At 42.6% G+C, this 27,265-nt stretch overlaps 1 protein-coding gene across 1 annotated transcript in view; it reads right to left on the bottom strand.

Annotated features, from left to right (window-relative positions):
- The window catches only part of DNAH7 (dynein axonemal heavy chain 7), a 249,562-nt gene that overhangs the window by 34,430 nt on the left and 187,867 nt on the right, over window positions 1-27,265 (bottom strand). Inside the window, exons 50-58 of the mRNA XM_075528957.1 lie at window positions 22,738-22,871; window positions 21,545-21,880; window positions 15,595-15,721; window positions 14,801-14,995; window positions 13,022-13,114; window positions 8,319-8,495; window positions 7,713-7,874; window positions 5,422-5,622; window positions 2,064-2,225 (exon numbers count right to left, since the gene is read on the bottom strand). Of these exons, the coding sequence (XP_075385072.1) occupies window positions 2,064-2,225; window positions 5,422-5,622; window positions 7,713-7,874; window positions 8,319-8,495; window positions 13,022-13,114; window positions 14,801-14,995; window positions 15,595-15,721; window positions 21,545-21,880; window positions 22,738-22,871 (1,587 nt within the window). The remainder of the gene's footprint in view (window positions 1-2,063; window positions 2,226-5,421; window positions 5,623-7,712; window positions 7,875-8,318; window positions 8,496-13,021; window positions 13,115-14,800; window positions 14,996-15,594; window positions 15,722-21,544; window positions 21,881-22,737; window positions 22,872-27,265) is intronic.

The raw sequence follows: 27,265 nt of genomic DNA, 5'->3' as shown, positions 1-27,265 counted from the left end.
GTGCAGTCTGAATTTGGTAAGGGCATTGTCTTCACCACAAAGCTGTGTGACAATCCATCCGAGTTCCTCACTACCTGGGCCACATCAAAGAATTAAGCTGAATTCACAGTAATGGAAGATGTTTCACCTTTAACAGAAAGAACTTTAAAAGCATTAGTTTGATTCCACGAAATGAGTGAGAAAATCCAACCTTCATTGGAATTGACTTAAGTGACTTTCTAGTCACACGTTTGGTGAACCTGATATGAAACTTGTACCAGGCACCAGTTTAAAATGGTCTTCCTCCACTTATGGTGAAAGTACATGTCTCGGTGGACAGTAAACATCAACAAATATTCTGTACAAGCTAAGTAGTCATCATTAAGTTTACTGAGAAACAAACCCAGTTCTTCATTTTGTTGCTGTTATTGTTAAACAGGCACATTTGCTTCTTTGAACTTGTTTCCAACAAGGGTTTTCTATAAAATGTCACCAAGCAATAAAATAAATAACAGTGACATATTTACATTATGCAATAAGTGACAAAATTACTGCAACAAGAGCATTCTAGCTGTGTCCCAAGGAAGACTGTTCAGTCTCTCTCATGTGTACGCCACATACACTAACCCGACAGCTTTTCGCGTTTCCTCGGGATTCTCCCAGCTGGTAACGGTAAACAATAGACATCACTCAATGGTTCACCAAATGGTCACAATAGGCAGCAGTCCCAGGTACACCTTCTATGACCACCTAAGACAGGTGGCTTTAACCACCTGCGTTCCAGAGGGCTTGGTCTCTAGTGAGCACTCTGCATGCTATCCTTGAGTAGGAGGCAGTAATGCGTGATCCAGAGGATTATAAGAGAGATACTAGTCATCATTGGTCATGTTTCCAAATTAAGATGAGAGCTCTTTATAAACTGCCAAGTCACCAAGTCAGAGGATAAAAGTGGCACTATCATCACATCCAGTAACATCATTGGATTAGTATTTATTAATATCATTGTGTAATCTGTGAATGTTATAGGAACGCTATACTGCATTTTGAGATTCAGTAGAAGTAAGATATGATCAAGTTTTCACTAAGAGAACTCTGGCAGCAGAATAAAAGTTTTACATATATAAAAAAAGGAGTTTGGTTTATTAACTTTATTGTAACTTAAAAAAATGAACTATTCTATTAAATAAGGTAAAAGAGCGGAATTCCCAAGAAAAATAATATTCTATTTCAAAGTGAAAGAGCAAGTGTGTGTGTGTGTGAGTGTGTGTGTGTGAGTGTGTGAGTGAGTGTGTGAGTGTGTATGTGTGTGTGAGTGTGTGTGTGTATGTGTGTGTGTGTGTGAGTGAGTGTATGTGTGTGAGTGTGTGTGTGAGTGTGTGTGTATGAGTGTGTGTGTGTGTGAGTGTATGTGTGTGAGTGTGTGTGTGAGTGTGTGTGTGTGAGTGTGTGTGTATGAGTGTGTGTGTGTGAGTGAGTGTATGTGTGTGAGTGTGTGTGTGTGTGTGTGTGAGTGCGAGTGCTAACTGTGGAAGAAGTCGAAACTGTGGCTGATGTGACATTAGGCCATCTGGCTGCTCCCTTTCAGATGAACACCGATCGCTAAAACCGTTTTCTCTTGCCGAATGGCCCACACTCTGTAACAACGGCACAACGTCACTTCTCTGGAAAGGAAGGCACGCTTTAGAAGAGAAGGAGGTATTTGTGCTTTGCTTTGTATTTTGCTTGATTTTTGATGCTGTTTTCATTTTCTCCTTCATTTGGAGTCTGCTTGATTTGTGGTCCTCTCAAGTCCTTTACAAAATAAATCTGATAAGACCACTTTTCAAGCCCCACGGGTATCTATATATAAAAATAAATGACAAAATACAGGCTCCTGACAGACAAACTGACATCCTAACTACCTACTATAGCAGTTACAACATTCTCTCATAATAAAGTACTACTTAACAAGCTGTGGGGGAACTGCCCTGCCTATTCATTTTATAAGAGTAGAAATTAATCAGAAGTCCCTGCTTATTGTACCAATACTTATAACATGATAAAGAGCAAAACAGGCAATGTCCTTGCTGTGAGTTTTACGATACCTCATACTGGTTCAGGAACATGTGGAGTTGCTGTACACTGATTCTCAGATCAGTCTCATTGAACTCATAAGGAATATTCCACCCCAGAGGTCCAAATTTCCGCCTCTCTTGCACCAAGGCATGGAAAAAGCAGAGGCCATAGAGTAATTTCTTGAATTCCTCCTGCAATGATTAGAAATGGTGCCAAATGGTGATTTTCCTTATAACATTGTATTATGCTTCAGATATTCTAAAATCAAAGTAATGAATTCCATCTGTTTCTAAATAGTGACAAGATATATTTACTACAAAGTAGGGTTAAATAGAATTTAGTCAAATTCTACAGGCTCTTCGGGTTAAAACATGCCTATCTGTGCACATACAGGAGCCCTGCTGGCATAGTGGTTAGATGTTGGGCTGCTAACTGCAAGGTCAGCAGTTTGAAACCACCAGCCACTGTGTGCGAGAAAGACGGGGCTTTCTCCTGCTATAGAGAGTTACTGCCTCAGGAACCCGCAGGGACAGCTGTACCCTGTCCTGTAGGGTCACACGAGTCAGCATCGCCTCGGTGGCAGCGAGCGTGGTTTGGGTGGCACTTGGATGCGTGTTCAGTGGGTGTCTACAGCCATGTTTCCCATGGTGTGGCTTTTCAACTTAAAGTGATGACACAAATTTACATCATCTCAGAGTAACCAGACAAATCTTAAGGGAGCCCATTTGTACCCAAGGACAGAGGAAAACGTCTCATCTAGAGAATAAGCTTTCATGGTGGAGAGAGAGCCAAAGGGGCACCACAGAGGTGGCAGAAATTAAAGTCAGACCTTTTGTACTAATTCTGGAGCTATTTTAGATAAATTAGAGGATGAAACAAATCAGTTAATGCGTCAATGTTGTTAGAAACCACGTGTCTCACAATGGCAGGAGAGAAAAACACATAAAGAATTGGGGCGGGGTGGGGTAAGAAAGAGAACTCTTGACTTACTGGATTGAAGTACTAGTGTAAATTCATGCTTTCTAAACTATGTGTACGTGAGTATACATGTTTATTTGCACATATGTACTTGGATATAAATATCTATATGGCTTCAAAATTGTCATGCAAAAATAAAAAGTTCATGGAATTGTTCCACACACTTTTTCAATCCCCTTCACGTGTGTGTATTTGTGGATAGGTGTATGTGCATGTACATATTTACCAGTTCTTTCTCCTGGAAGAACCACGAACCAAAGGCAGCCCATAGGAATGAGTGAGTATTTGCATCTATCATGCAGATCTTGACCATACCATTCCTCCTTAGGAAAATGGCTGGTTCCAGGGCTGGGTCAGGATAGGTACCAGCTGAGTGTCGAGCATTTTTAAGTCAGAAAGTAAGAAGGGAGAGTACTGAAGTCACTAAAGAGGAGGGCATGGCAAAAGTATCGATAAGCAAGCTTGAAGCAGCTTACTCCGACTGCAGAGGACTTAATGGTAATTATGAATTAAAACCCACTGGGGTATAATAAGAATTCAAGAGGGCATACTTGCTACTGATAATTAGTAAAATAAATCAGGGCGATGAAGGGCCCAGCGCCAATGGGGAAATGTGAAGGGAGGGTGGGGGTGGGAAATAACCATCCACAGTCATTTTCTGAGGCGAGAGCCAGGTGGATATTCGACTGGGTAGGAAGTGGCTTTTGATGAGGGACAAGATATGGTCAGTGGAGAAATCAGACAACATCTTGCTGAGGTGATCCAAAGTCCTCTCATTCAGGAGGGACAAGTGGGAGTCATGAGCATGCGGATGTGGCACCTGCTTAACATTCGAGCTAGGCATTATGACCTGGGTCCAATCACGAGGAAACACCGCAGCATCGCAAGATGAGAAGTGTTCTCTTTTAACATAAATGAGGGAAAGCGAGTTCTTTAAAAATATCAAAACACAGCAGGAGTGGGGAAATGTTCCAGATTAAAAGAGGCCCCCAAAAAGACATGGCGAATAACACCATGCCCAACCGCGGACTCATGGAGGGGAACCTGCGCTCAAGCACTTTGCTGGCTCGATCACAGGAGCAGGGACTAGAGGTGGTGTGCATTCCTGTTCAAGTCACCGCCGCTGATTACCATGCTGAGACCGGGGAAACTGATACCCCTTGGCTGAGCCGTGATCCGTGTAAGCTATCTACAGCTTGTGCGTGTGCGTGCGTGCATGCGTGCGTGTGTGTTGTGTTTATATGGAGAAAGGGAGGACAAGGACGCAAAGGGTATACTATTATAACAGCAGGTGGAGATGGGTCAAGGGTAGTCTTTGTACTATTTTCACACTTGCGGCTTTTCTCAAAGTTTAACAACTATGTGTAAAGAAAAAGTGAGAAACCACACTGGGCTTCTTTGCCCTTTGAAGAGGTTTTGGTTTGACTGCTGTTGATAAATCCGTGGACCTCTAATCACTGTGAGTGAGACCTGGAGGCCTTGTGATCTAGAAGAAAGGGAAGGTCAAGTACAATTTTGCACAGGGCTCTGTGCAGCCCATCCTACAGAGAAACGCCTTTGCCACCTACCAGAGGGCTCCCTGCTCTCTCTGAACCCCATCAATGCAAAGACTGAAACCTCACAAGCTAAGGATCAAGTCCGACTCTGTATTAAACTCAGGTTTTTGTTTTGCTTTAGCGCTCACTTTTGTTTAATGAAAGTCCTTTATTTTTAAAGTCTTCTTTTGATATATTCTGAAAACATATTTAGACATCAAGAGTGGGCGCATTAAAAAAATTAAAAAGAGGGTGAGCTTTTTAATGGCAAAATCTTAGCAAGGTTCATGCCCCCTCTTAAAAAGAAGCTCTTCTATTTTTAATTGCGGTAAAATGCTGTGAAATAATTTCAAGCCACAGTCATATTCACACACAGGATTCTCATCACGGAAGCAGTGGGTGGTATCCTGGCCTGCCTGGTGACATACAAAGACTCCTATGAGCCCCGTCAATCAGGGCATAAAACCATTTTGGCTCTCATTGTGGCTATATGGAGGAAATATTTTTATGTTTTAATTTAGAGCTAAGCCTCCAAATAGCAGAGGCCTCAGTTAATATACTGAAACAAGATTCTCCTGCCTTGCAGATTTGCGCGTGGAATGGCGTGCAGCTGACTTTCTAAATAGAAAGCTACATTATTAATGACATACCACTAGATCTCAGCTGAGCAAGAAGGAGGCTGGTGGCAAAATTAAAATAAAATATTAATAAAATCGACTTCCCCCCACAGTCAATAATCAGTAATCAAAACCAACTGCCTGGCGGCGCAGGAGGCCTATTTAATGTGTAGCTTTCCTCAGCGCCCAGCTCCCATCTCCAGGGCCCACCAGAGTGCATGACTGGGTTGAGGTGACGGGACTTCGCCATTACTAACAGGCTTTTTGCAGCTGCCAAAGAACTCCGGGTCTGAGATGGGGTCCATGAGGTAGGATCGGATGATATTAGCCCGTAACCCTTTCGGCGCTTCGTTGGTCATTTTCACCCCGTTCTGCAGCACAGACACGGGGAAATTTGGAGATGGGTAACTTGTCAGCCAAATTCGGAAATCTGGATGCGTGGTTTCTGGACTTAGTTCCTGTAAGAAAAGAGATCAGACACAACAGGGTGAACACAGCCCCAAAGCAATCTCAGGATCCTGTGTCCTGAGCTGCACGGGCCGGGTCGGAGGCATGGTGAAGAAATGGAGCCTGTCGTGACTGAAATTTTCAGCAGAAACCCTAAAATCCAATTCTGGGGCCTCCACTCAAGCACTCCCTCAATGCAAAAATATTTTCTTCTATTAAATTGGCATTCTATGATGCTCACCTTCCTGACACAACCGCTGAAGACAAAATGGGTGAATAAGCAAATGTGAAGAAAGCTGATGGTGCCTGGCTATCAAAAGATATAGCATCTGGGGTCTTAAAGGCTTGAAGGTAAACAAGCGGCCATCTAGCTCAGAAGCAACAAAGCCCACATGGAAGAAGCACCCCAACCTGTGCGATCACGAGGTGTAGAACAGACCAGGTATCAGGCATCATCAGAACAAAAAATCATATCATAGTGAATGAGACGGGAGTGCAGAGTGGAGACCCAAAGCCCATTTGTAGGGCACCAGACATCCCCTTACAGAAGGGTCTCGGGGAGGAGACGAGCCAGTCAGAGTGCGATGTAACAACGATGAAAAATACAACTTTTCTCTAGTCCCTAAATGCTTCCTCCTCCCCCACTATCATGATCCCAATTCTACCTTACAAATCTGGCTAGACCAGAGGATGTACACTGGTACAGATAGGAACTGGAAACACAGGGAATCCAGGGCGGATGATCCTTTCAGGACCAGTGGTGTGAGTGGAGATACTCAGAGGGTAGAGGGATGGTGGGTTAGAAAGGGGGAACCCGATTACAAGGATCTACATGTGACCTCCTCCCTGGGGGACGGACAACAGAAAAGTGGGTGAAAGGAGATGTCGAACAGGGCAAGCTATGACAAAATAATAATTTATAAAGTATCAAGGGTTTATGAGGGAAGAGGGAGCCTGGAGGGAGGAGAAAAGTGAGGAGCTGATGCCAGGGGTTTAGGTGGAGAGCAAATGTTTTGAGAGTGATGAGGTCAATGAATGTACAGATGTGCTTTACACAATTGATTTATGTATGGATTGTGATGAGAGTTATATAAGCCCCTAATTAAACGATTAAAAAAGAAGAAGAGAAACAGAGACATGGAGAGGAAATGAGATAATGTTTCATTGCGAGGGTTATTTTAATCAATAATATGAAATAAAATGTACGTCAACTGTTGAATGGAAAAAAAAATCCAATTCTGTCCCCACACCGAGCATTGAGAAGGCACGGAGCGCTATCTTTCTCCTTGAGGAAAAGTCAGTCTTTCAACTGTAAATGTTTTGGGGTTTATTCTGTTTTTAAGGGGGAGTAGGGGAGGTTTACATAATTCACAGTTGGCCCAAGTGAACCTGGGTTTCAGATGAGTTCACAGACCATGAACGTGGGTGAACCGAAACAGCAGGGCCCCAAACCCTGCGAGGGACGTCTTCCTTCTCTTGGGAAGCAGGCACATCGCGGGTCACTCACAGCTTCCTCTCTGGACTGGCTGAGTTGAGAACAAGGGGGCCCAGGTCAGAGATGGCAGCCCACGCTGCCATTATCAATATGCGAGGCTTGGAATAGTCCTGGTCATACCCGAGGGCTCACTAGACCCTGTCCGAGTCTCCCATCCCAGGGAATTTGCCATTATTTTCCACTTCTGGCGAGTGTTGCAGATGGCCAATTTTACCAGTCAGGTCTTTGTTGGCCATGATAAAATCGGTGGGAACCACGTTGAAGCCCTGGTCAAAAGCATTCTATTAAATCTCCCCTTGCAGAAATATTTACAGAGATAACCCCTCTGCCCCAGCGCTAGATTATGTATAACCCCTTCTTGCTGTAGCCAGGTTGTGAGAATAATAAGCAACACACTCACATACATCACTTTTAAACCAAGTGAGGAGAACTAAAAAGAGGGATTCTGAGGGTGGAAAAGAGCTTGTATAAGGGTGATTTAAAAGGTGAATAGAAAATTTCTATTTCCAATTCCATTTTCTGCAAACCTTACAGTGGAGTTATTTGGTTGGAGTGTATGTCAGCAATTATGGGAATACAATCTCCTAGAAACCCTTGGAATTTTACCTCACACACTTTCTCAAGGGTTGGCATCCAAGAGGTGGCCAGGTGGCAATTCTGAAGAACCACCCAGGTGCCTTCCTTGATAGCTTTCTCCACCATCTTCATGGCTATGGGCCCTTGACCTTGACCAAGAGACAGAGAGCTGAGCTTGGATCCTCCATATCCCTGTATGTGAAAATGGTCAAGATGTTATGGAGACAGCACAGGTGTGGACGACTGAATATAATGAATGTCGGAAACTTGGCATTAGCTATATTACCATAAAATCATGTAGCATCACTCAAAGGTTTCCAAGTGTAACCCAACCCATATCGAACCGAGCGCCAAGGGAGGGATAAAGTTTTATCTTTATGTCACCCCTTAGGATGCCAATTATAAACAAAGTGTTAGTGCTGTTTTTCATAAATATATATATTCACACATACACGTGTATACACACATAAGTGGGCTTCAAAAAGTTTATAGAATGATTTACTTAAAAGATAATGGGATTTTTACACTCACTTTTGAAGACTCGGGTTACTATGGGCTGGAATCAACTCAGTGGCAGTAGGTTTGGTGTGTGTTTTTTTGGTGTAATGGCAGATAATGCCATATGCTTCAAGGTACCTGGTCATCAGCAAATTTCAGGAGAGCGGCCATGGGGTCCGCCCCCGGGGAGAGCACGAAGATCAGCGGTGCACAGCAGTTACTGTCTCCGAACGCCTTAGCTAGATCGAAAGGCGGTGGCTCAATGAATATGCGTCCCAATTTGTTGGTTATAAATTCTTGTAACATTGGAATAACCTAGGCATGATAATACATTTGAAAGAATTAGTTTGACGAAATTCTTTAAAAGTTTCATAAAAATCCATTAAATTTGGTTCTACAGTCCAAACACAGTGGGGTTTTGAAACAGGACTGCAGCCACTGGAACTTAGGTATCCATTAGCACTGACAGAGGGTCAAAGATGCTACATCTCGGAGGAAGCTTGAGCTCCAAACCCAAACTCACTTCCACTGAGTCGATTCTGACTCAGTGACCCTATAGGACACGGTAGAACTTCCCCAGTGGGTTTCTGAGACTGTGAACCTTTATGGGAGTAGAAAGCCTCATCTTTCCCCTGTGGAGTGGCTGGTGGTTTTGAACTGCTGACCTTGCTGTTAGCAGCCTAACATGTAACCCACTATGTCACTGGCACTCCTTAATGCCTTTTGTTATTGTTGTTAGGTACCTTTGAATAGGTTAAGATTCATAGAGACCTTATGCACACCAGACATGTCTTCTAGATAGAGCATACTCCAACATTTTTCTTTGTTTTTATCCCCTTCCCACTAAGGAAGAGAATCTCTTTCTAATTCTGGTGTCAATAGTCATACATCTAACTTTTATTATTTCAATAATCCTTTTTTAGGTGGAATATATTCTAAGTTATTTCAATGACAAGAGCTAACCGGGGGATTATTGACACTGGATTTCAAAAGCAAGTTTCTTCCTTTTGATGAGTATAGAAGACATCGTGGGGGAGCGTACAGTCATAGTAGCTCTGTAGTTTAAAAAATACATTGGTTGTATCCCCACACCAACAACCCCAACATAAAAATCTTAGTGTAATTTGTGCCACTTTCCTCATAGCATCAAGAGGAAAAAATGACATCGCTGGGAGCTAGCGAAAGAGAGAGAGAGAGAATTGTGAAAAATAAATGAGTCATACGCCCAAGAATCAGATAAAACTGTAGTGCATTTCCCGCTCTGATAATGCACCTGAGTATTTCCTGAAAGTGGATTTGAGGAAGAGCGCAACTCTCCCTTGGGGTCCGGGCTAACTGGTCCCAGCAGGCTTGGAGGGGGTGGAAGTTTATTTGCAGTGCATCTCATGCACACCCAGTGCCCCTTCCCTGTGATCAGGAGCCTGAGTGATGGCTCCATATTAGCAGGACCTGGGGAAGACCAGAGGCGTGAGGAAGGTGGGTTAAACAAACCCTGTACTCCTGGATCCAGCTATCAAATTATGTTTTGACCTCCTTCTGCGAGCATTCTTTGTGGCTGCCTGCTCCCCCGTCATCCTGCCAGTTGCCTCATCAAGGAGCTCAATACACCCTGCAATGTGCTCCACATGAATTTGCTCTCTCAGCGCAGAGTCGCTGGGGACCGGGAAGGAAAAGCATGGCAGTGGAAGGAGGCAGGCGTGGATGCAAGGCGAAAAGGCAGAAGCGAAAATTAGATGAGACGCATGTACATTCTTCTTGTCTTATTATTGTCTCCTGTGTCACTCTTAGTTTTGTTTCTGATTTCTGCTTTGAGACTTTTCCATAAAAATGAGCTTGCTAAGTTGTATGCTGAGTAAATTAACTCACAAAACAGTTTCGATTTTCACTGTACTTGACAAAGTCAAAGCAGTTGTTTGGTATCCCGTGACACATGGGCACAGAAGCCACATGATGGAGTTTGTAAGAATCATTTCAGATGCACCCTGGGAAAGTGAGCTGAAAAAGAGCTCCTACTGTCAACTAAGATAGCATTTCACCCCTTCCAAATATCTTTGGGCCTTCCTTGGACTGTTATCTATAGAATTTTCTTCTTAGCATACAAGACGATGAAGCTGAATTAAGTATCCTCGGCTAAAGTTTGAAACACCAGATTAACTGCACTATCATGACTATTTTAGTATAATACTCATAAAAAGGGGGCTTCAAAAATCCATGGAAATTTTAAATTAAAAAAAATAGCATTTTTTTCTACAAAGTTTTGAAAGGCCCCTTGTATATTTGTCCATTTCATATACACTTGCTTGAATGAGATTTGCATTCAAGTTTAATAGACTACAACTAGAAACATACGTGTGAATAGGCCTAGGAACACATTTGTTTAATCATCTAAATTCAACTGACCTCCTAAGTACCTTATTCTGCTCTGCTGAAATACCTGTCGATCCTGCAACCAGGGCTGCAGCTCACACACGCACAGGCTCAGTCCAGCCGGAAAGCACATTCCCATAATAGCCAGTTGGATAAAGACAAGTTCTATTGATAATACCGATTGGTCTCATCAGAAAAGGAGCCCTGGGGGCATAGCCCCACCCTAGCACTGGGCTGCAAACCATGAGGTCAGCAGTTGAACCCACGTCCCGGCTCTGAGGGAGAAAGAGGAGGCTTTCTACTCCGCTGAAGATTTACGATGTTGGAAAGCCAAAGGGGCAGTTTTGCCTTTCCCTATGGGGCAGCTAAGAGTTGGAATCAACTTTTTAGCAATGATTTGGCTTTGATTTGAATCTCATCAGAGAGCCTTCCCCAACAGGTAAACAAACACAGTAACTACCTAGGGGCTCTGCTGGGCCCGTTAAAACCAAGGTAGATGGGGGTGGCCCAGTTGGTCGGGTTGACTGTTTTGAGTATTCCAAAGGTGTGCTCTTGATAGATTTTGTAGGACCCCGGAGGTCATGGGGGTTCATTAGGAAAAACGTTTTTAGAAAAGTGCAAACTATAGTGGTGGGCAAAAGTTCAGGAGAATTATATTGAGGAGCATCCCCCCCTCCCTGCACCCCATCACAATTCACATGCTCATTCTTTGAGGGTACCAGGGATTGACTGATAGGAATGCACCACCCACTCGACAGCCCCGATCTTGTCCTCCCAGACTGCTTTCGGTCTTGGTTTTCCCATAAACTATTTCATGTTTCAGATATTTCGAGTGAGCACAGATGTCAAGGTCACCGTAGGCACTAACAATACGCTTACTGCCCATCCAAGGCCCACTCCCTGCCCTCCTCCTTAGTCATCTTTTCTCACATGGTCCCTTTTAAAAACAATTAAAAACAAACAAAAAGGCTTTCCCCGAAACCTTCTTCAATCTAAGGCTGAATTCTCCTCAAAATCATGGTTTATTAACTGCAATTCAAGCATATACTTGTTGAGTGCCTGGGTTTACTTCTCGTAACTCCGAGTTACAGGCGTCCCCTCTCTGTAGGTGGTCCAAGTGGGTACCAATGCTGTGCACATGCAGACACGACGCAACGAAGCCTCGGTTTGCTGGCCCTGGGGCTGTGCACCCCAACCAGAGCAGAGACTGGTTTCAGTGCTTCACGCCTCAATGGCAACGCTGGAAACAGCTCGCCTGTCCCCGAGATGGAACTGTGTACCCCTTTGGTGACTGAAGAATGCCATCCATCCCGTTTGCAGGACAGTAGAACTGGGTTTGCTACTGAACGCTGATTAGGCGTGTAACATGAAATCTGTCAGTAACAAAATCTGCAGACGTACAGAGGCAGGAGAGGAGGGTTTGGCCTTCTAGCATGCATTTCCATTTCCTGCCAGTTCTTGTAGGATTTCTCTGAGGTCAGCGAAACATACGAACTAATAGCTAACAAATTTCAAATTGAACGCTGATTAATTTGCTTTTGTTTATAGTCTGAAAGGATTAAAATTGGGCCAGAGCTCTTTGTTTGCTAAGTGCATTCAAAATGCTCTACACTTCAGTGTTATCCACCCAAGCTGTTCTTTTTTTGTTCAGAAAACATTCTCCCAAACCAAACTCACTGCCATTGTGTCTGTTCCGACTCATCGCGACACTATAGGACGGGGTAGAACTGCCCCATAGGACTCTAAGACAGTCCACCTTTCCGTGGGTAGAAAGCTTCATCCTTCGCCCATGGATGCTCTGGTGAGTCTGATGGGGCTTTCCACTCCATAGCAAACAGTCACGGTCTTGCAAACTCACAGGGACAGTTCTACCTGTCCTTTAGGGTTGCTATGAGTCATCGCTGACTCAATGGCAGTGAGTTATTATTAAATTATTTGTACCCCCCACACAACTTAATGATGACGTCCATAAAATAAGACAATATTCTACTTGCTCTCCAAAGATTAACAAACAACTCTATGTCAGGATAGCAATAGAGATTCTAGTTTGTGGGGCTTCATATGTCACAGAAAAATTCCACGGACAAAAAGTTAAAAAAAAAAGACCATGAAAGTTTTCCACAAGCTTTTTGAAGCCCCCTTTCATGTACCAGCCTGAATGAATAGCACCGGTCAATTTTGCCTCAGAAATATGAATCAAAATGAGACTACAGTAAGTGAAGGACTGTGAGAAACCAGGGGGACCATAAACATTTGAAAGAAATCACAGAAGGAAGAAAGCGACACAGTGCAATGTGCTCCATATCTTACTCAGTGCATTTTCATAACTACACGACATCCTTGGAAAACGGCTACCTTAGAAGGAAGTGGGCCCTGCCACTTCTCCCGTGATTCGTAAGGACACGCATCCCCGGCTTAAGCATGTGGAAAAGAAGAGCTAGAATCACTGAACCCATTTCAATGCCCGCGTTTACCTTGTCTGGCCTCAAGCAGCGAATGATAAGCATCCTTTGAAACTCATTTGCTTTTTCTTCCCAACCATCAGGGAAAGGCTCATGGTGTGGTTCCTAAAGTATCAGTAGGTAGAGTTCAATGTTATTTGGAAGGTTATTTTTAAAGGCACAGGGTATTTTTCAATGTAATGTATTTGTTGGGAATACGTACAGCATGTTTCTACCTGTCCCCATTAGCAACGTAGCCAGTCCTCCCGTTGTAAAACCACCCCCATCCTCTTTCTCCGAGTTGTGCTCCCTGGTTGGCAGAACTCACTGCTCTGCACGGTTTCTGTCTCATAGTTTGCACTGCTGTCAGTTTGCTCCCAGAGAGCCTGATCTTCAAAGAGCGTAATGCTCAAGCAGACATGCCTTACTAGTTACGCTAAACTACGGTTTGGTCTTAAGAAGACACCAAGTGATATCTTCGGTTTAAAGCTGAAAGATGATTTCAGGGGAATCATTTCAAGGGGGTTCAGCCCTGGCTCAATTTCAAAGTCTGGAGTCTATGAGAATGTACAGTTCTGTTCAGCAGGTTACCATTTTGATCAGTATTCTTTCCTAGACCCTTTGATCAAACTGTTCAGTAATGGTAGCCAAACACGATCTAGTTCTTCTATCTCATGGCAAGTGAGCCACTTGTTTACAGAGGCAATTAGTCACCTACTCCGTCTCCTCTTCCTACTCGGCCATTGCTCACAGAAGAGACCAATCCCCACGCCCAGGACGGCTGCTTGCAAGTTTTTAAGACCTCGGGCACTATGCAATGAACTAGGAGCTAGAAACACTAAAGTCATTCTTAGGCCAATTAATTGGTATGTCCTATAAAACCATGACCTTAAACCTCCAAACCAAGAAACAAATGCCACGAGGTTTTCGGTTGTTCAGAAGCAGCCTCAGCAGCTTCTCTTCTTACGTCTTTTTGTCATTGTAAATATATTAACACACAATGTTGCCAATTCAGGCTTTTACAGGTGCACCACTGACTGTCGATCCAAACCCAAAAAGAAACCTACCGCCACCAAGTCAATCAAGGTTTCCAAGATTGCTAATCTTTGTGGCAGCAGATTGTCCCTATTATCTCCCAAGGAGGAGTGGACGGTAGGGTGGAACAACCAACTTTGCGGTTAGAAATTCCACCTGAAAGCACCAATAATTAGCTTTTACGACCCTATCTATCCTGACCGGTGCAATTTTTTCCCCTCATTAAGAGAGTAGGGGAAAAAAGGAATACAACAAATACTATAAATTCCAGAAGGGAAACTGTGAGTGTCCTGGTAGTTATCAACAAAATTATTCTCCAATTAGCAAGATAGTCTCATAAAAATTGTTAAATTATTAACTTTTTTTCTTCTCAAATGAAAAAAAAACACTTATTAGCTTACATCCTGCACTCAGGATGTAAGGTAAGTTAAACACTAGCTATTTTGTCAATTTTAATCCATCTGCTGTTATAATTGCCCAAATCAAAATTAATAATGCAAAGTGCGGCAGGCACTTCAACAAGGACATGTTTAAGGACCCTGAATTGAGGTTTCAGTTTGTTATTTTGTTCCCCACCCATTTCAAGGAATGCAAAGAGGAGTTCACGTGGAATTTACAATCGAGAAAGTGGGGATCATAAATCCAAACATTTATATTATTTTAACACCGCACTGGATATTCAAAGTTTACTCGAATCTTGGTTTTTATAAAGGTTACATTGATTAACATGCTTTTTCTGTATTTGAAAGCTTTGGAATACGAGGCCTAAGCACATACCAAGCTATCATATACTTTTTTCCATCCATCCTTTAGGTGCAAAAACTCCCTACGAATGGTTTTGAAGGCAGGTAAGTCATCGAGTCGACATATTTCATCCCAAGATTTTTGAGGAAGCCATGTACAAGGGTTGGCATGAGGATTATCCAGTCCAATACCACCGGTGAGCAGAAATCGCCACTCAGCTTTATTAATCTTTGGGAAATAATGCAGCAAGAAGCGTCAGGCATTAGGAAGACAGAGAGGTGGTCTATAAAATTTCAAGAATTATACAAATAAAGCCTTCACCCTTTCAGAATTCGCCCAGACATCACCACGTGAAACCAATCAACCGTCATCACACTATGGATTTCCTTTAAAAAATTCCGACTGTTTAAATGAATATGTTAAAATAAAAGATACCTTTGAATCCAAGTGGCTAGATGTGACTAACTTGAACAAAACAAGACCTCCGTGGACACCATTGATACAAATATATTAATATAGTTAAGTAAGTTTATATGCACCCTTGTATGAAACGCTAATAGACAGCACTGGCTTTGAACTAAAACATTGAGGTTGAAGTACTAGTAGCATTAAGAACTCCATGCTTAGCTTACTTTGGCTTCAATGTCTGATTTTGGAGTTAGCGTCCTGAAATGAAAATTCCTATCTTTCACCTCTGTGAGTTTCAAAGGCCAGTTGTGCTGTTTTGTCTTCCCTATAGTATCAATTTAACTACTTTGAATCGGTAAATCAATAAATCAGCATCCCTATTCTGACTATGTTTTCCTGCACAGGAAACCCGCACTGACCGCATGATCGTGGATGAGCAGGTTGACGGTCAGGCAGAAGGAAAACAGCAGCTTATCCTTCTCAAAGAGCGACCGGCAGACGTTGACGTAGAGGGAGTACGTAAAATGATCCTTGAGAATTTGAAGCCTGAGGGTCAACAGAAGGAACAATGGATAAGCAAATGCACACAATACTTTAAGGAAAACAATGGCTAAGCAAAACCACACAATACTTTAAGGAAAATTCCCTACCAGGCATCAAAGAACAAAAAATCATATCATTGACTGCACACCTCCATGATAGGACCGCTGAAGACAAATGGGTGCACAAGCAAATGTGGTGAAGAAAGCTGATGGTGCCCGGCTATCAAAAGAGATAGTGTCTGGGGTCTTAAAGGCTTGAAGGTGAACAAGCGGCCATCTCGCTCAGAAGCAAATAAGCCCACATGGAAGAAGCACACCGGCCAGTGCGATCACGAGGTGCCCAAGGGACCAGGTATAAGGCATCATGCAAAAAAAAAAAGATATAAGTGTGTGTATGTATGTGTATATATGTGTATATGTATATATGTATGTGTATATATATTATATTAAATGAAGGGGGAAGTGCAGAGTGGAGACCCAAGGCCCAAGTGTCGGCCAATGGAGATCCCCTCATAGAGGGGTTTAGGAGAGGAGATGGGTTAATTAGGGTGTGAGGTAGTACCGATGAAGAACACAGCTTTCCCCCAGATCCTGGACGCTTCCTCCCCCCAACTACCATGATCCGAATTCTACCTTGCAGGGCTGGATAGGACAGAGGCTGTACACTGGTACATATGAGGGTTGGAGGTACAGGGAATCCAGGGTGGATGATACCTTCAGGACCAAGGGTGTGAGGGACGATGCTGGGAGAGTGGAGGGTGAGTGGGTTGGAAAGGGGGAACTGATTACAAGGATCCACATGTGACCTCTTCCCTGGGAGAGGGACAGCAGAGAAGGGGGGAAGGGAGACTCCGGATAGGGCAAGATATGACAAAATAACGAGGTATAAATTACCAAGGGCATATGAGGGAGGGGGGAAAGGGGAGGGAGTGGGGAAAAAAAAAAAGAGGACCTGATGCAAGGGGCTTAAGTGGAGAGCAAATGCCTTGAGAATGATTGGGGCAGGGAATGTATGGATGTGCTTTATACAATTGATGTATGTATATGTATGGATTGTGGTAAGAGTTGTTTGAGTCCCTAATAAAATGTAAAAGAAGAAAAGAGAAAAAAATGATTAGGGCAAAGACTGTACAGATGTGCTTTATACAATTGATGTATGTATATGTATGAACTGTGAAAAGAATTGTATCAGCCCCAATAAATTGTTAAAATAAAAAAAAATTAAAAAAAAAAAAAGGAAAATTCCCTTTAGAAACTCTATTGCAAACTACTGACCTACATGCTTCTCTAATGAATTTTCTGGTCAATAGCCCTCCACAACGACGAGGCTTGTCGCTGACTGGATGCACCAATTTGAGAGCTACGTAACACAGAAACACTTGAGGAGAATTGTGTTTCACTGTTGACTGACTTGGAAAGCACCACACACACACACACACACACACACACACTTCACTTTGCTTTTGAGAAAATCCATGGATGTCGTATTGGTCTGTTGCAGTAACAGACCTATGAACTACAAAGTGTTTTCTGGGAGCTAAAATGCTTTCCATGAACAGCTCCTTTATTAAATTAGCATGAAGTTGGTCCTGTGCTACACGGCTTATAAATCTATACAAGCCTAACAAATCACAGAATTTGAGGAAGTACATTTTTCACTACCACATAGACCAAAAGGGGCCATGTGAATGATGACAGTACTTCTACTTAACAAGTTTCCAGTAACCGCCGGCATGTATGATCTGTATTCATAGTAACATTTAATCAATGAATATAACACTTTAAGTAGTTTCACATAATTATTTCATTAAAAACATATATCATCCTTGAAATCACCTTTAAAATATTTTTATTTTCTAGCTTTTAATAATTTCGCTAGAAATAAACTTTTGACTAAAAACACTTTAGAGTTTACTATTGGCACGAATTAATAGCCCAAACTTTCTAAGCAGGTTAATGTATCTGAAGGAAAATCAAAACCCATAGACTGATTATAATTGAGCAAATCATGTTGGCGTTTCTTAACCAGCGGGGAAAAATCCAGCAGTGCAATCAGATATTGACTATCTGAACACTGACAGATGATACAATAATCATCCTAGCTCTATTTTTCCCCTCATGTCTTTACACTTTGCTATTTCCTTATCTGTTTTATTCCCTGCCAGCATTGCCAGTGAGGAAATTATAATAAATTGATTTTGGAAACTCTGAAACAGTGCTTGGTAGAGACGGCCTTGAAATTAGCTACTGAAACAGTTGAATTCTTTGCAGATTTAAGATAATTGTACAATTTCCCATTTCCTTTGTCACGCTAAAAGGCAGTCTTTTCAGCCTTGGCATTTAATTTACCTTCACCCAATAGTACAATTAATACGGGCTAACTCATATTTGGTCTTTGTAGATTAAAATAAGTTTCTGCATTTTAAGGTAAATAGACTAATGTAAATGAAAAGCTTGGAGGGAAGATTATAAGGGTCAATCATATTAGACATTCAAGTTCAATCTCATTAAACTATGATTAAATGGTGATATAAATATGATGATTAAGATACGATAGTTTAATAATCTTTTAAAGTGGAAAAGAAGGTGAACAGTATTATCATCTTCAGTGCTGACAACCGATACAGAGGTATGAGATCATTCATCTTCTGCGGATGAAGTTGTACATTTAAATAACCTCCCAGGAGAAAACTTTATATCAGGAATCTGGGAGAAGTGGGCACTTTTTGTCCTAGTTCTGGTTTCAAGCCTAAAGAGGTGTGGACATGTATATTTATCGCAACAGTATTTATAGTAGCAAAAGCTAGAGATGGCTTAGATCTTACAATGAGAAAATGATCGTATATTCTTGGGATGGTATATTGTGTAGGTACTAAAAACTATGTTTCAGAAGGTTACTTTAGTAAATGGGAAAGTGATCTTGGTGGAAGAGAAAGGAAAATGAAATAAATTTCAGTGTTTGTCTATGTATATATTTACATGTACCTACTATGTATATACAAGTCAACAGAGCACAGTTTTGTCCTTTAACAAAGGTATATCTGGTTAGATTTTTGCTTTTGTATTCATTTGCTACTTTATTTATTTATCAATTTTGCCACAGTAAGTCCTGATGCACTAAAAAAATTTATAGCAAACACATGCTATTAATGATTATCATTATTTTATAGTACACCTATCATATTGTGCTATATGTTTGGTATCATGCTTGACAACTATTATTACTATAAATAATTTTTTAAACCACAGAAGATCAGAAAATTTAAATGTATTTCTTTTTCAGAAGACCAGCACGATTTAAACATACTTATGTCTCAGAGTCAAAGAAAATAAGAGACAAGTTTACCAATATTAAGGCTGGTGTTCATAGTCCCATTCTTTCTCTCTTAGCTATCCGCACAGTCCAGTGTTTATCGGCAATGGGCAGATCAACAAAGGTGTCTGCTGAGAACTCCTTTTCACTCTGATTTCTGATGTGGCACTTAGCCAACTTAAATGAAAATTCTTATTTTACTAAATAAAGTAGACTGGCCAAAAGAGTCTCTCTTGGCACGGTTTCTGTGGAATGCTGTTGGTCAGGAGTTACCAAAACGTACCATTTGCATCGCCTATAACTCTCAATTCTATTCCAGGACATAAAGTCCGAAATGAGTATGCGTATCTTTGCCCAAAAACATACACACGGTGCTCAAGGCTGAATAATTCACAAAAGCCCTGAACTTGAAACTATGCAAATGTCCCCAACAGGAGACTGGATGGGCTTTGAATGCACCCACCCTGGAATAGCAACCAGCAGGGAGCGGGCGCTAACCACTGCCCTGTACCCAACCAATCTGAAGGAATTCCGCCAGCATAACACCCACCGAGTGCGAAAAGCTGGGTACAAAAGCACATCCTGTGTGATTCTATTTATATAAAGTTCTGAAAGAGACACAATCAAACTCTGGTGGCCTCGATCAGGACCGCGGCTGCCCTGGGGTTGGACTGGAAACGGGAATGAATAAGACCTTCTGAGCTGTTGCTAATTCTCCGCTCCTTACACAGGTGTGCTCACTTAACACAGTGCACTGAACAAATAATACTGGTCTCTGCACATTCCTGCATATTCATGCTTCAATAAGTGCTTCGTACCCCCCAACGTGTACTTTCTTGGATCCCAGTAATGATCTTAACACTACACTACGATGTTAAGTCGTTTATAAATTAAAGAAGTCCACTAAGAGGGAAATGCCACATTTTGTGTCAAGTGCACACAATTCTCACATCTGAGTGAAAGTGGATCTGACTTCCTTCCTATCACAAGGGTCGGTCACTAAGACAAAGATGCTGTGTATCGGAATGAGTCCTAGTTTGAAGTAACAAGAGATGTAAAGAAAAGGACCAATGCTTATTCTGAACGCAGAGAGGTGTTCTACCGTTTTAAACTTGAAAGGGAATTTGTCTTTGCACGGCAGAGCAGAGGACTTTTCTTCTCTGGATACCAGCAACCCCCTTGATTTTTATTTTAAATTACTTAAGATGGTAACATCCTGGTGGGAACTGTTTTGACCAAAGCAAATATTATGATCGACAGCTAAAAGAAGGAAATAATTTACCAGCTGGCTAAAATGTAATCAGCACTGTACCAATTTCTAGGAATAAGAATATCAAAATACAACTAAAAGGAACCCTTGCCCTTGGAGAAACGCAGAGTCTAGCGTGAGAAACCAGACACGCGTGTTCAATGAGCTAACCTACGATGCAAATGCCCAGCAACTTTCTATGCAAAGTCACTGAAGACCTCGGTGTCTTTATGTCAGTAATCCTGCTAAACTTGAAATTTTGGAAAGGAGGAGGGAATGAGGAAAAAGCAAGACTTTTATAAATAATATAATAACAAGAAAAGAAAAGAAAAACTTTACACTATCTCCATGCACTTCCTTTCTCCCCTATAGATACTTTCTCTCCTCCTTTTGTGCCTCCACGGGCGGGAATCTAATGTACTGTCTGTCGAGCAAACAGCTTCAATGTTACACGGTATTGTCTCAGATCACAAGTCTGAAAAAGAAAGGGCAATACTAAGTAATTTTTTGCTCAAGCTAGGAATATTTAAAATTTCTGACCTCTGCCACGACAAGTGAACAGACTCCATTCCTTTTTTTTATTTCTAAAAACTACTCTCTAAGGTGAGCGATACCTTTTCTTACAGGTTCCAACAGTCAAGAGACCGAAGCATCTAGTTTGATATCTATCATAGAGTTATAAAGCGCACAGACTGCAAGGAGTTCCTTTCTTTGTTCATTGAGATAAAAAAACATGGTTTAATACCAAACTAGGAAAGTTATCTCACGAATTAAAGATCAAATGGAAATTTTATTCTCTAGTAGATGTGCTATAATACATAGTCCTAATTCTATTCCTTATCATAACAATCAAATAAAGTGTTTTATTTAAGTAATTATCACCCATAAAAAGAAGCTCTCTATGTGTGTATCGAAATACGAATCTTAACTTTTGGAACTCACATTGTTTGTCTGCATTAATTGCTCCTTCCATACCTTCAGTCACTGGTACATTTGTACAAATGAGACACTGATGTAAATATTTAGTTTTTCTAGAGTTGATAATAACCCTATTATCTCCGTAAACAATTTGCTGGCAGGCGAAATCTGAACACATCTGTTCAATTTCTAACCTTCTAATTCATTTCTGGTGTGATGATTAATCAACTTCATTTTAGCTCAGTGGCCGTGATGTTTGCCCCCTTCGGAGACAATAGTGAAACCGGCCAATTACTCCCTGATGGTCATGCATTCCTGAGTAATGAGCCTGTATTTCTTTTACATACCTTTTTGATAGGATTTCTGATTTCTCGGAATTTTCAATAGACAGGATGAATAGGTTAATGAACCAGGTCAGGGAGTACTGGTACATGGGCTCGATGCTAGCCAAATCCGCGATGGAGAAAAACAGGATGGTAGAGTGGGTGGCGATAGGGCGATAGCCCAGACGGGTGGCATCAATCTTTTTCTCTGTCTCTTCGGCTACTTCCTGCTTTTGCGAAATCTCATCAGCCAAAGCCTTGGAGGAAGATAATATCTTAATAGCAGTTTCATCTTCCAATATATTGCCTTCTGAAGATGAAAGAACTTCTAAAATCTTGTCTTCTATTTCTTTTAACTGCCTGAAATAAAACACAATTTTCTCAGAAGCAAAAGGAGTTGTTGAAAACCGCTTCACGTATGCGTTCTTTTATAAGAAACAAAGAGCCAGCAAATCCGAAGGAATCCATCACTTTGTGGACAGATATCTATAATGATGATGTTGGGTAATTAATTTCTTATCTCGCAAAATGTCACCAGGACCATCCTTTCTGCTCCAGTTCTCTCCTTAATGATCGTTTAGGTGATAACTGGAGAGAAATATGATAAGCCAATCTAGTCTGCCATCAAGTATATTATCCTGGAGTGAACAAAAAATAGTATCGCTCCCTCTACTTTCTGAAACATTGCATGATTTCCGAGACTTAGCCTAGCTACGGCACAGATGTCTCGGGGGATATGGAACGCAATAACTTGCAAGGTTGGCAATTGAAACCCCCAAGGTGCTCCACAGGGGAAAGATGAGACTATGTGCTCCCAAGATTTACAGCGGTGGAGCCCTCTCCAGGGCTGCGGTGAGTTAAAGTGACTCATTGGCAGTGAGTTGGACTTCCTGTTCCGGTCAATGAGAACAGATGACCTCCGTGAGAAAAGCAGCCCTGCGCTCATGTGTTACCACTCTGTTGAAGCGATGACGATACACCGCTTTGACTTTGGCAGGTCTTTCCATTCTCGCAGTGGCTAGGAGCGCCCACGTCAAAATACGTCCTATAAGAAAAGCAACCTCACTGCCATCGAGTCGACCTCAGTTAACACACAGCCACCCAACCAGTGCACCTGTGGAATCGACCAAAAGAGATCTTTAAAGTGTACTTCAATATTCATTCTAAAAATCTGGACACAAGGAAGAATCATTCTGTGTTTGATAACACTTAAAAACCTTTTGTTTTCTGCTCCTTGTAATATCAAAGCTTGCTTTTCTTCTTCAAGGTCTGGCCTTTCTCTTGCCACCACAATTCCCAGAAGCTGATCTTGCATGCCCTCAGAAGTAATCATGAAGTTCAACAGTGTTACCTATATTGAAAAAAAATAGACACACATATATAAATCATATTACTATTCCCATCGGCACACACACACACACACACACACACACACACACATCATACTGCTATTCCCATCGGTAAAGTCTCTGCTTATTTGCGTCAAGTTCTAACCCTAAAACAGACGAGTTGGCATGTGTAGGAAAAGTGGGCTATTCTTTGACAAAGTGGCTGCACCAATGGGCACAGACAGGGACAGTTTGCAAGGATGGCTCAGGACTAGGCGGTGCTTCAAAGTGTGCTTAAGGTTGCTGCAAGTCGGAAGCAACTCGGCTGAGCCTAACAAAGATAATAGCAACAACGATAAGACGCAGGCAACGGTGGTTCTACCGTGGTAGGATTCTTGCCTTCCATGTAGGAGACCAGGATGCAGCCCACACCTGCTTGTCCAAAGAGAGGCATCTCAGTGGAGCTTTCAGACTAAAACTAGACAAAAAGACATGGCAACCCACTTCTCAAAACATCAGCCAACGAACCCCCCTTCCCCCCTCCCCCCCACCCCCCACCCCCCCACCGGCAGCATTCCAATCTGGATGTCCCTGGGTTGCCAGGAGACAGGGCTAACTCAAAAGCAGCTCACAACAACAATGCCATGGAATAGATAGGAAAGCAGGAAGATTGGATTAACAGCCCCAGTCAAGGAAACACTATGGGCAGTTCTATCCTGCCCCGAGGATCCCGTGAGGTGAGTCGACTTCATGGCACACAGCAAGAGAAATATTGCAACAATAAGGTTTCTCAGAGACTGAAATGTAATACTTTATAAAGTTTTTCACTTGGTGATCAATTTGTTCTTATTGCAAACGGATCAAATTTCTGACAACTCTTCAAAGCAAGAGTTGATTTGAGTCAGATTGGGAGGTATCCTTCTTAGTCGGCTGGATTAGTTGATGTACCTTTTGATAATCACAGCTTGTCAAAAGGAAAGAGATTTTTACAAAGTGAGATAAGAGAGACAAGAATGCCCTGTAATTACTTGTCTTGAGTAATGTGCTTTTGCAATATGATAATCAACCACCATTGTAAAGGAAAGAATATACATTTCAATGGTGTCTATCAAGATGCTACCTGCTAACATCTGCTTCATCCAGGTCGCTGTCCCCCTCTGATTTACAATTCCCTGACTCCTGGTGAGCATGCTTGAATCCCTCAAGCTGATTCTGACTCATAGTGACCCTATAGGACAGAGTAGAACTGCCCTTGTTGGTTTCTGAGGCTGTCAATCTTTAAAGGAGTAGAAAGTAGAAAGCCTCATCTTTCTCTCTCTAAGTGGCTGGTGGTTTTGAACAGCCAACCTTGAGGGTAGTAGCTGCAGCAGCAATGCTTAATCAATCCCACAGCACTACCAGGGCTCCTTGGTCAACATGCTTTTTTCTCTCTTTTGTAAAAGCAAACAACAAGCGAATCATCCCTTTCATCTCACCGTTCCTTCTAGCTCTGGAACTCTCTTTGGTGTTGCACATATAGACGTCAGGAGATGCTTATAGACAATTTCTACCTCCGCCTCAGTTCATTATTCAGTCCTTTACAATCTGCCCCTCCTTACACCTCCCCACACAGCAGTAAACCACAGAGATGTTCTTCCTCTGGTTACCAATCCACCTAGCAGTTAATAAACACACTTGGCCTTGGCTGAAGGAGCTCTGGTGGTCTAGGAGGTTATATATTGTGCTGCTAACTGCCGCTAGGTCAGCGGTTAAAATCCACCTTGTCTCTGCTCGACAAAGATGAGACTGTTTGCTCTTTAAAATATATACCTTTAACCTCCTCCCAGGGGGATGGACAACAGGGTGAAGGGAGACATCAGTCAGTGTAAGACATGAATTATAAATTATCACGGGCTCATGAGGGAGGAAGGGGGGAAAATGAGAAGTTGATACCAAGGGCTCAAGTAGAGAGAAAATGTTTTGAGAATGATGATGGCAACAAATGTACAAATGTCTTGACACAATGGGTGGATATCTGGATTGTGATAAGAGTTGTGTGAGCTCCCAATAAAATGATTGAAAAAAAATAAGAGATTAAAAAAAAGATATAGTGTCTGAATCTCTCATTTCTGCCCCGTTATAGAGGGCCTCTATGAATCGGAATCACTCGATGGCCTTGACTGGGTTTTGTGGGGTATGGCCTTTAGCTGAATTTTGAAGTCTTCCTGTCCTCAAGTTATGTCCTCTGTTTATATGCAGACACCATTCTCTCCATTTTCTGGTGCCCCACCACCACCACTTTGTTGATTTTGCACTTGATCTGCCCTCATGTCTTGTTAAGGTCCACACCTGTGTCTGGAGCATCGTTTTCCCTAACAGTTAACACACCTTTCACTGAGTGGAACTAAACTCATTGTGGCTTCCCATGGACATCTGGCACTTCAGACACCAGCTCTGCTTGGGGTGGTTGTCTCCCGGCTCAGCGCCTCTCAATGTGTCACCTTCTCGTGGACACCATTCTAGTCCACATGCTGCATCCCTTTTCCCACTCTGGCTGCTTCCTTCGTACGAGTCCTAACTCCATAACACGCGACATCATGTGTGTCATCATGGCTTTACTTCTTTTTCTCTTAGACTAGAGTATACATAATTCTATCACAGGGGCTCTCTTTTATTTGACTTCATGACTCCATGCCTGGCACCATGTAGATTCTCCCTAAAAGCCATACAATGTCAGCAACCCGTGTTCAAGAAAATGGTTCCTGCTATTTCTGGTTCCTAAAATCCTAGGTCTTTGATGATTATTCAACAAGACTCCCCCACCACCCTATCTCTGCGATAAAGTAGGATGAGATAGTGTCTGGATCCTGCCCTTAGGAACCTTAGTCCAGTGTGGGAAACAGAAGCAAACCTTAAAGTCAGTCAGATCAGGACTGTGGGAGCGCAGTGACAAACATAAGCTGTCATAGGGGTGCCGATGGGGGCATCTAACCCAGGCCAAAAGATCAAGGAGGTCTTCTCAAACCAAGAGCCTGAGCTGCCCGTCATGGGCAAGGAGCCGTGAGTCTTGACAAAGGGGGCAGCAAGCTGAACGAAAGTCACTGCCACAGAGACTCTCCAGGACAGCACAGAGCAGCCCCACAGGGTCTTCCAGACTATGCGTTTTACAGAAGCAGATGCCACCAGGCCTGGAGTTCGCAATGCTGGCTGAATACCACAATCCCCTGTGGGATTAAAAAGTATTGAGGACTGCGCCTCATCCTCAGAGACCCCGTGGTAAGTCTTCTGGAGTGGGCTTTTGAACACCCCGTGCTCATCCAGGAAACAAGCCTGGCAAAGGGCAGCAGTGAGTAAGGCAGGGTCAAGCACCACAGGAACATGGGCAACTCCCGATGCCACCACTGGATGCCATGTAGGCAGATACCAAGGGGGACTCCTCAGCGTCTGTGGGTTGTTGAACACTTCCTGTCACCCATCTCTGAGCTTGAACCCATCACCGTGAGTGCATCACTCATGAAGGCATCACCAAATGTTAGCAACTACTACAAACCATCAGAGGTGCTCCGGTCCAGTTTCAACCTTTCTCTCTGGAAGAGACATTCCTAAAGGGGAAGTACTTACACTCATCTAAGACAGAACGCTCTAGGTTAAACACACTTCGGCCTTAGATTGTTTTTTGAATTCTATAGACCAATTTAACTGGACCGGAGCAGTTAAAGGATTGCCATTCTTGGTCTGCATTAATCTGATGATGATGATTATTGCTTGCTTAAATTAGAACTTTAAAGCCAAGAGAGCCAGTAGAAAACAACAACAACAATAACAACAACGGTATCTGGCAGACGACTGCACATGCATTAAAATTAGTCCCAACACAGCACACAGCTTATGACAAGAGTGTCCTTGTTTCCACTACTTATTTCCTCCAAATTCTGCTAGCCTATAAAGCACCTTCTGTGAATTAGCATCAACACGAGACAAAGGAGCTCAAGGGCAGAGTTCATCCTAACCCCGACCTCGCACCCCTGCTTTGGTGCTGTGTACAGAGAGGTGACCTGCTCTTCTTCCTAGGGATGGCCACTGTGTCCCCAGCCATGGGGAGATTTAAAAAATGGGAGCAGGGCCCATTTATTTTCTTTCCCTTTGGTGGTTTTACCTGGTCTATAAGTGACCTGCACTGCTGAGGCTCAAAAGTTTTTTAGTCTTCCAGTCTGAAAATAGACAACGCAGTTCCTAATATCGCTGTTTGCTTTGGCTTTTGACACCCATGGACTTCTTGTGCTGGCTTCTCTCTCTCTCTCTCTCTCTCTCTCTCTCTCTCTCTCTCTCTCTCTCTCTCTCTCTCTCTCTCTCTCTCAGAGGGCCGCGGACTCCTTTTGCAATTAGGCCAGCGGTTCTCAACCTATGGGTCGCAACCCCTTTGGGGGTGGAACGACCC

This window comes from Tenrec ecaudatus, chromosome 13, assembly GCF_050624435.1.
Source record: "Tenrec ecaudatus isolate mTenEca1 chromosome 13, mTenEca1.hap1, whole genome shotgun sequence".
NCBI classification, from domain to species: domain Eukaryota; kingdom Metazoa; phylum Chordata; class Mammalia; order Afrosoricida; family Tenrecidae; genus Tenrec; species Tenrec ecaudatus.
The sequence above is the reverse complement of the archived record's forward strand: the minus strand, read 5'-3'. Positions and strand labels throughout refer to the sequence as shown.